At 35.7% G+C, this 10738-nt stretch overlaps 1 protein-coding gene across 1 annotated transcript; it reads left to right on the forward strand.

Annotated features, from left to right (window-relative positions):
- Positions 1-4204: 4204 nt before the first annotated feature.
- LOC149384282 (myb-related protein 306-like) lies at positions 4205-6198 on the forward strand. The gene is made up of 3 exons (XM_089628192.1): positions 4205-4747; positions 4868-4997; positions 5195-6198. Exons 1-3 carry the CDS (start codon positions 4615-4617, stop codon positions 5910-5912), a joined length of 981 nt encoding a protein of 326 aa, XP_089484318.1. The 5' UTR covers positions 4205-4614; the 3' UTR covers positions 5913-6198.
- The last annotated feature ends 4540 nt before the right edge of the window (positions 6199-10738 follow it).

Below are 10738 nucleotides of genomic sequence, written 5' to 3' on the forward strand. Positions count from 1 at the left end.
AATTAAACAAAAAAAATTCTCGGAACAATCCCACACTCGGCAATAAGCATCAACAAAACAAGGAGACGAATCATAGCTATAAATTTTTTAATCTCATGCTGAAAATCAAACCTAAATTCAAGAGACTAAATAGGGAAAGCTCAAACAAACCACAAAATCCATAAAAAGAACTGATTCCATTAGTTAACAAGGCTCTATTTTCAAACCCCTGGAATGATCAATTTTCAACATGGCACAAACACACTCATTTTCCAACCTCAATAGAAATCACATCAACATTAACTAAAAAACAAACCCATGAACTGTAACACCAAAATTTGGACCCAAAATAAGAAATTGAAAGATGATTCGTTCAAATACCTAAACTAACAAGTTACATGTAAGAAAAAAAAAACTACGAGATGCTACATGGGCACTATCAAAATCTAGAGGTCGTGCGCAGGATGAAGCTAGAGAGAGAGAGGATTGCAGACGAGAAAGGAGTAAGATAAATATTTATACCTTGCCTCTAGGTGCGAGTAGTCACTTCTAGTTTCGTTGTTTAATAAAAGATTCATTGAGAAAATAGTTAACTTAAATATTTGATATTGCTAAATAGTCAAAGTTTTGTAAATCTTAGGTAAATAGCTACTTTCATTTACCAAACATTGATTATTTATCTAAAATTTATATCTGAAAATGACTATTTACTTAATATTTATCAAATGTTGGCTATTTAGCAATGTCAAACGTTAAATTGGTTATTTTTCTAATTTTATGTTTCATAAAAGATAAGCAATTTAAATCGCTCAAATTTTTACGAAATTTTGACCTGACTATTAAGTGCGACTTATCGCTTTTAATTGTCCGTAAAATAAAATAGGAGAATTTAAATGCTCAAATTTCTTGAAAAATTTGAACCGATATTTAGAAGTGACTAAGCACTTGTAATGAATTATCATCAGTCAACATCAAATTATTTTGGAGTCGTTGTTGGTCTCAAAATAAAATAAAACTGGCTTTTACAAATGACCTAAAATTTTATATACTTTTAGAAGCAATTCATCGCTTTCTAAATGATTAAAAAAAAAACACAAACAAGACCAATTTGTTAGAAATCTTGGTGATCGCTGTAGAAGATGCAACAGTCATATCTTAAAACAAAATGTCACTTTGAAGTTTGAACACTAATATTTAGTTTTCGGGTGGATCCCCTAGTCTACAGTCTATAAATATGCGCAATAGAACATTTGGTGTAGATAAAAAAGCATAATTCAATATATTGATAGGCTGCTTTTGATTTTTTATTTATTTTTTTAATAATCTTAAGCACCTAATAATAGTTTAGAGTGTTTAGTAAAAAAAAAAAAATTCCTTCTAAAATAAAAAAAATACCGTATTTTTTATGCATAATTTTTATTTTTATTTTTGTGACATATTCTCTTCTCATCACTGTTTCTTTTTATCTTTATAATTTTTAATCTCAATCATCAAAAGTCAGTTTATTTTTTTATAATCTATAAAAATCCATTTTAATATAATACTTATAGACTTATAAATATATATTATTTATTATAAATGAATTAGTATATTTGTTCTTTCATTTTTACTAATTTTATCAAACATCAAATATATCATAAATACTTACCAAATACGTATGTATAATCACCCTTTTCGTACGTACGATAAAATTTTAAACATTTTTTTTTTTTTTGAGTTATAGCAATACTAAAGTAGCCCAGCTTAATTATAACCTATATGGCTATAATGAATTTCACACTTTTCGGATTTAGCTTCGTTACGAGACATTCATCCTTGTAACTTGTAAGCTAGAAGAGACCGGATAGTCTGGTTGGTCGAGTCTATAGACAGAGCTACTTCCCCGACGGCGATATTATGACGGCTCTCCCTGGCTCGTGTAGCTCCTCCATATGGCGCAGTCTTCTTTGGGGTCGTGAGATCATTCAGTCTGGTTCGAGATGGCGGATCGGGGACGGGGAGTCTGTGTTGGTCATGGGCGATAGTTGGGTTCCGAGGGACAGACCGGCCACCTGGATTGACCCCCCTTGGATTCCCCCCGATATGCGGGTAGCTGAGCTTATGAGACCCGACGGTAGCTGGGACGTCGATCTTATCACAGCGATGTTTGGTGAAGAGGACGCTGCGGCGATCCTGAGTATTCCGTGTGGGGGTGAGGGCTCTCCTGACGTGCGACGCTGGCACTACACTGAGAACGGAGAGTACTCCGTCAAGAGTGGCTTCCGTGTCGCGATGGAGAGAGCCAGCACTCCGGCCGCCAGCTCTTCAGACCCGACGGTGATGGAGAAGTGGTGGACGAAGTTCTGGCAGCTAAGGGTTCCTCCTAAGGTGAAACTCTTCTATTGGCGAGTCTGTTTAGGCCAGATCCCGGCCAGAGCAGTCTTAGCTAAGAAGAGGATCACCTCTGACGACAGCTGCCCTGTTTGTCAGGAGGCGAGAGAGACTGTTTTCCACACTTTTTGGGGTTGCAGGTGGAGCAGGAGAGTCTGGAAAGAGGTGGGCTTCGGCCACATTCTTCCGCCTTTCAGAGACGGCGATGCTTTCGACGCTATCCTCAGAGCGACGGAGACCCTTGAGGTTCGTTTCCATGACCTTTTCTTTACCATTATTTGGGAACTTTGGAACCACAGGAACAACGTCTTGGCCGGGAGATCAGCTTGGTGCCAGCCTCAGCTAGTCCAGTGGACGGTGAGCTTCCTAGAGGAGTACAGAGCGGCTACGTTTGGGGAGACTCCGACGAGCACGAGGGCGACTACGACCCCCAGATGGCCCCCCCTAGGGACGGGACCCTCTCGATTAACGTCGACGCGGCACTCGCTCGCGACCGTGGAGGCTTCGGTGTCGGTTGTATAGTTCGAGACCACACCGGAGAGGTGATCGCCTCGCAGACGCTTTTCCTGGCTAGGGGGTTCTCCCCCCAGCTTGCGGAAGCGTATGCTGTCCTCCAGGGCATAGAGCTAGTTCGCAGCGTCGGTGGCAGGAGAGCGGAGATCCAGTCCGACTGCTTGGGGGTGGTGAGGATGATCGATGAGGGTGTGACGCCTGCGACAGAGCTTGGGACGATCTTGCACCGTATCTTCAGAGAGGTGAGGGAGCTTGAGGGTTTTCGCATTTTGCATATCTCTCGTCTTTGTAATGTTGCTGCGCATAATCTAGCGCGCTATGCGGTTAACCATCACCCGTCCTCGACCTGGCTGGGTTTAGTCCCGCCTTGTTCGGAAGAGGCCATTAGGGCCGATGACCGCGAGTTGAGGTCCCGCGAGGCCTTCTAGGGCCCTGTTTTGTTTGAGTTTATTTCTGTTTCTTTACCGTTTGGTTCTGTCTCACTCTTATCTTTGTAACCACGGTATTCCTCCGCCATATGTGAGGGCTTTTATGTTATTCCGTGGCTCCGACCACGTTTCCTCAAAAAAAAAAAAAAAAAAAACTTGTAAGCTAGAAACACACATAACTCCAAAAGAAATGCTACTCTCTGTCCTACATGCTTAAAATGCGGCTGTATTTGACTTTTTTTTTTCTTCACACTGGCCACGATAATTTGCATTTTTTTATATAGTAATCACTCGTCAGTTACAAACAGTGCTGTTAATTTATAACTGAGAAGGTTTTTTTTTTTTTTTTTTTTTCAGTTATAAATAAAAAGCACTGCATACAAAAGAATACAAATTCCCCCGTTACATTATTATTAGATATATATATATATATATATGTATTTTATTTTTATAAAGTATCAACGTATAATATCTTTAAACGTAAACTTTAGCATTTGAAAATAAATTTAAATCTGTATCTCAGTGTATATGTTTCTTAACTCAAAAGTGATATTTAAAGTGCTTAAGATGGGACTAATTTGAAGTATTCTCATTCTTAAAAAAAAAAAAAAAAACAGTAACAAAACATATGATGCATCATAACTTAAAAGACTACGGGTCTATAATAATAATAAGTTAATAACAACAATATTATTATTATTACAAATTGCAACAAATTCTTCATTAGTTATTGAGCTATTTTCTTAATTGTCCTTTATTATTATTATTATTATTATTGATGAGTGTCGTCGTAACTCGTAAACGAGAATTGGGTTAAATTTTCGGTGCCACCACAAAGGCGAAATTGAATTGAATGACACACGGTTTTAAGGGGCAGAGAGATAAAGAGATGAGTCTAAGTATAGCTGACTTTTTGTTTTTGTAAGCAAAGAAGTAAATGCTACTTGCTGGCCATTTTGACTCTCTCTCTCTCTCTCTCTCTCTCTCTCCCATTGATACCCGTTTTACCTCATATGAATGGGTCAGCGTGGACAGCTCCCAAGGTCTCTTCTCTCCATCTGACCATATCTATCTACGTATGTATTTCTATGTTTATATATACAGCATCGTTGATAGACAACAAGGCAAACCCTTCCTTTGGACGCTTGTCTCCTCTTAATATATACACTATTCCCTATTTGGAGAGATCAGAAGCTTAGAGCAACAACAAGAGCAATTATACACCAAAAACAACAACAACAACAACAACAACAACAACGACACAGATCACTCACCCCTTTCTTTTCCTTCAAGCAATATATTGTTTTTGAGATATAATAAATAAATGGGAAGACCACCTTGCTGTGACAAAGTTGGGGTCAAGAAAGGTCCATGGACTCCTGAGGAAGATATCATCTTGGTCTCTTACATCCAAGAACATGGCCCTGGGAATTGGAGATCAGTCCCAACTAACACAGGTTCATAAATTTAATTTTATAATTTCATTCGCTTTTGTTTAATATTCCTCAGTTTTCTTGCTATTTATTTTTTGTTTTATTTATGGGGTTTTTTTTTTTTTTTTTTTTTTTTTTGTTTAGGTCTGCTGAGATGTAGTAAGAGCTGTAGGCTAAGATGGACTAACTATCTTCGCCCAGGAATCAAACGTGGAAACTTCACTGACCATGAAGAGAAGATGATTATTCACCTCCAGGCTCTTTTAGGCAACAGGTAATTAATGTTATATATATTGTATTTGTTGTTGTGATGCTGTTTTTTTTTAGATAGATTTTGTTGAATATATTATCAAATTCCTTAAGGATAATGATATCATGGATCTAGGGAGAGCTTATCTAGATTGCATATTTTATTTGTACTTAAAGAATATGATGACGAATTAAATATTATTTTTTTTTAATTGATTTCAGATGGGCTGCAATTGCTTCTTATCTCCCTCAGAGAACAGACAATGACATAAAGAATTACTGGAATACCCACCTGAAGAAGAAGCTGAGGAAGCTCCAAACAGGGCACGATGGTCAAAGCACCCAAGACGAGTCCACGTCAGCCAACAACAGCTCACAAGTCTCGAAAGGCCAGTGGGAGAGGAGGCTTCAGACCGACATCCACTTGGCCAAGCAAGCCCTTTGCGAAGCTCTGTCCCTCGACAAGCCTATCGACGGCTTCGGAGAATCTAAGCCGTCCATCGTGACCACTCCTAGATCGTACCAATCGTCTTCGTCCACGTCGACATCCTCGTCGGCGTACGCGTCGAGCGCGGACAACATAGCCCGGTTGCTGGAGAATTGGATGAAGCCGGGTCAAACGGGGCGGGTCAACCCGGGCACTTCGAGCTCCAGCGAGGGCGCGCAGAGTGGCGCCACCACACCGGATCATGACCCTCACCATGGCCACCTGGCATTTGGTCAGTCCTTGATCAGCTTCAACTCATCCGACGGTTCGATCTCCGCCGATGATACCACGGAGACCCAGGCCCAAACCCAAACCCAAACCCAAACCCAAGCCCAAGCCCAGACCCAAGTCCCTCTCACTTTGCTAGAGAAGTGGCTTCTTGATGATGGTGCAGTTCAAGGGAATGAGGACCTAATTAACATGTCCCTAGAAGATACATCTTCACTCTTTTGAGATGGAAAAATCAAAGGCAAAAACTAAATTGTTCAAAGTTTAAACTCATATAAGTTTATAGACCATCTTATCACTTTTGTTGTTGTGGATATAGGGGTGTTCTTACTGTTTTTTTTTTTGTTTTTTGTTTCTTCTCTTTTGCCTTATCAACTATATAGATCTCACTGAAGAAGACGAGAAAAAGAAAAGTGTAAATTAAGATATTATATATATATATATGCAACAAAGTATCATCTAGGATACATATCATGTACAACATGTAATAATATGAAACTGCTTTTCTTCTGATTTTGGAATCCGTTACACAATCTTTATATTGTATCTTGTTCTGCTTATCTTTTGTGAGTTTGACTATTCATATTGTGCCATAATACTTGGACGAGTTCAACTTCAACTTAATCAAATCTCCAAGCTCGATTATAGTACACACAAATAATTGGGCCATGGTGAGTGGTGACTAATGTCAAATACACATTTAATGAAACATCAAGTCATATGAGAGTGAATGAGAGTGTGATCGTTGAAAAATAAATAATTCGACCTTGGATGCAATTTCAATTATCAATAGTACTCAAATTGATGTTTACAGTTTTTCATGATTTTAATAATGTCATGTGTCTCTCTGTAATTCAGTTTACAAAATGTATAACTGATGATCCAGATTAATAATATCAAAGCAACAATCTCGAGAAGAGAATTATTTTGAGACTAGTATATCCCCCTACTCTACACCGTAAACATTTCTTCTATATGAAACATTCTCAGTTGAGATTCCTTTGCTAGATTTTCCCAATGAAAATGTTGAAACCTCATTGTTCGATCAGAAAAAGTGCGGAAGCATATCAGACAAAAACACTTTGCAGAAATTCCACGTCACAGATCCTGACGTGAATTTAGACAACACATGACAACACAAATGTTAACATACTAGAGAACAACAGTTTTGCCAATAACAAAAACAGTCAATCCATAGTAACAACACAGTGCAAGTGCTAGACCACCGCCTATAAGAAAGTCGTTGCGCTTTACGAAAATTTGAGGCGTAACGAAAACTTTCTAAACATAAACTTGACTCTATGTAAAAAAAATATATGTTTCAGTTTCTTGCCCAATAATAACAAATACTTGGGAACTATGACTAATTTATTTTTACCTAAATCATAGACATAACCTTCAATGGGCGTGCAATATTTTTGGGATGGATCTGAACTCAAGATATCAACATACTCAACCTAATCAACCAACATTAAAAATATAATTAATAAATATTATAATTAAATTTAGGTAAATAATATTAATTTAAAAAACTTATAATCAACCAACTTTAACAATATATTTATACTTAATATCTTCCCATTTTTTTCCTTGATATGGACAATTGAATTTCTCATGAAAGAAGCAATGCTCATGTTTACTTCACCAGCACATAACGTATTGTATGTACAAGTACAATTTTGGTGGATATACGAGATGAGAAATTGCCTCAATTACCACCATTTGATAAGTTTTTTTTTTTTTTAATTTTCCACCAAAAATTTAATTTGACCAAAAATACTACTAAATCACTTGTAAAAATACAATTTTACCATCAACAATTAATGTCAACAATTTATGCCAATTGTTGACATAGATGTCAACAATAGATGTCGATTGTTGACATCTATGTCAACAAACAGAGAACCCAAAACTCACAGATATCAACAATAGATGTCAATTGTTGACCTCTATGTCAAGTGTTGATATCAATACATATCAATTGTTGACATCATGTTGAGGGTAATATTGTATTTGTACAAGTGGCTTACTAGTATTTTTGGTCAAATTAAGTTTTTGGTGGAAAATTAGAAAAAACTTATCAAATGGTGGTAATTTAGACAATTTCTCTACTGAGATCCCTTACATTGGTAGCAAAATATTGAGGCGGATAATTTTTCACTTTCTTATCCTGCTTTTGTTTTATAGAGCTTTGCCATCCTTGGATTGGCAAATACGTTATCAAGAAATCCTCATCGTTGTTTGATGAGAATTCCGGCATTCTGCGAGTCAAATTAACCATGTCTCACAGAATTTCATAGTCCATCCTAAACTTGGGCATTAATAGGAAGTGGAAATACCACTTCCGTTAATGTGCCTTCCATTGTGTTAGGCAATTTTTTGCCTTCCGAAAATTAACGGAAGTGGTATTTCCATAGGCAATTTTTTGGCTTATTAATGAAAGGAGCAATTTTTAATTTTTAATTAAAAATAATAATTAATAAGAGACATAATACCAGCCGTTAGATGTATAATTATCAACGGTTCAAAATTTTTTGAATTAAAAATATAAATACAAATGACTAATGGAAGTTAACGGAAGGAATGTCTTCTGATAGCTTTTTTTCACTTCCAAAACGCTATTGGAAGAGTTCCTTCCGATACCGTTAGCTACGGAAATGGTACTTCCGTGAGGCACAAAAAAGCAAATGAAAGTTTTCCTTCCATTAAGGTCGTACCAATAAACCAGCATGAAGTCTCCGTCTCTCCATCCCAAGTGTCTGATAACATGCATTTCTTACAATCCGATGACATCGGTTGAAGTCTCGGTCTTCATTATTTGACATGCTCAATTATCATAATCAAGTAATATATAATTATTCAAGACACAATTTGATATTGTGTAAGAAAATATGGACCTCCGTCAATCCCTTGAATACCAACATGTGCACATATGAAATATGTGTGGCAAACAAGACTAAATTATTACTAGATCTTGGCGAGGCGATGAAAATCGCGTAGTTCTCAACATGTGGCTTCAATGTGACATTTCCATGCACTTAAACATGAAAAACTTGTCTTCTATTTGATAGATTGCAACTTTTTTTGGATAAATGTTTAATGTTGGCCATGGGCGATAGCCGATGCATTCACCATTTTTTATACAACGTATGGATGTCGGCGACTGCGATGATGAAGCTTGCAATTTTGTATACCGATTTCCAGCTCTCTCACATATTGATCAGTTTGGCAAACCGCCTATGATGGATCAATTCTCCTCTCTGGATTCACCTTTTGGCGTTTATTAAAGAAGGTATTCCATTCCTCGTCGACCTTCCTTATTCTCTGGATGTGACCTACACCAAAATTATATCTAGAGAAGGGAAATCGCAAATGTAAGTTCTTAATTTCTTGTTAAATTTTATTAATCAATTATGGTAAATTTTTTAAAATAAAGAGTAAACTATATTATACAATTATTTTCAGCTACACGCAATAGTCATCGTCCTCAACGGATTTCGATCCTTAGAAGCCTGTTTGGGGAAATGATGTTGTCATAAATCATATAGACTCAAGTTGGAGATGGATTCCCTATGGTTGAAGCCGAGGTAAGTTTGCAAACTTATAAGTTAAAAAAAATCCTTGTCCAAATTATACAATATGTTAAAAGATAGCAATATGTTTCTCCAAATAATCCCCGTCATGATTCTCTTACAAACATGATCGCATTTCTTCGAGAAATCCTCGTCGTTGCTTCCTAAGAATTTCCGCATTCTGCGGTCAAATCGACTATTCTGAAGACACAATGTTGTATTGCGTAAGTAAACGTGGACCTCTATCAATCTCTTGAATATCACCATGTGCACATCTTAAATATGTGGGGCAAATAAAGATTGATACTAGATATTGGCGAGGCGAGTGAAATCGTGTAGTCCTCAACCAGTGGTTTCACTGTTGTATTTCCCTGCAACCAAATATAAAAAATATGTCTCATATATGATAGATTGCAACTTTTATAAGTAAAATGGTGTTATATTTTTTATAATTATTTGATGTAATATTTATTTAGAATTTTTATAAGAGTAAAATTATATCACACTCATCTATGTTATATCACAAATTTACATTATAGCTTATTTTAACATTTTAATTTTATTTAAAAATAACCTCTTTATCTATATCTCCATCTCTCTTTTACAAGCACACACTTTCTCTATTAATGACCATAGCGTCAATACGTCGATAAAAATATGCGTGTTATATCGTAAAAAAAATAAAAAAATATTAAAAAAAAGTACATTAAATATATATATATATATATATATATATATATATATATATATGTTAGAAAACGGTTTTGATTTTCTTCCCCTCCTTATCAAGTGCACATCCACAAATGGGTAATCTTAATACATGAAACATTTCATGTTTTGGAGATGGTAGAGAAGTCGATCTATGTCGACACTAACAAATTAACCCCTGCTACAAGACGGTATGATTGTTACTAAAAAAAAAAAAAAAAAAAAAAAAAAAAAAAAAAAAAAAAAAAAACAAGACGTGATGAATCTCCTATTAACAAATTTAAATTAAATTTAGATTAAAAAAAATTAATTTCAAAACTCTTAATCAACCAACAATTTAACTATGTAATTGACAACGTTAAATTAAATTCACATTTTTTAAATGATGAGTAAAATACAAGAGTTTCCAGCATATAACATTTACACACTAATGGACATACAAAATGATCTTGTTCACTGTCAAAATGTATCTTATTTTATGGGATATAAAAACCAGTTGTGATCATAACAACTGGGAAGATCACACGAGATCATAACAATTCCCCAAAAAGAAAGATTGCACGAGAAGTAATAAGTTAAATCCACCCAAGGCAACAAAAATCTAGCTTTCAAAATATACACAAATATCTCGTTTGCACATAGAAATATATTGAATACTTTAAATATTTAAAATTTTAACAAATAAACAAATTACTTTCTACCGTTTCATTTAATTTTTCTTAGTGGTTTGCAGTTTCATTTAAAATATCGGAAAAAAAAAACATATTTATT

This window comes from Urtica dioica, chromosome 10 (genome assembly GCF_054948205.1).
Source record: "Urtica dioica subsp. dioica isolate 48M chromosome 10, U.dioica_male_clone48M_v1_H2, whole genome shotgun sequence".
NCBI classification, from domain to species: domain Eukaryota; kingdom Viridiplantae; phylum Streptophyta; class Magnoliopsida; order Rosales; family Urticaceae; genus Urtica; species Urtica dioica.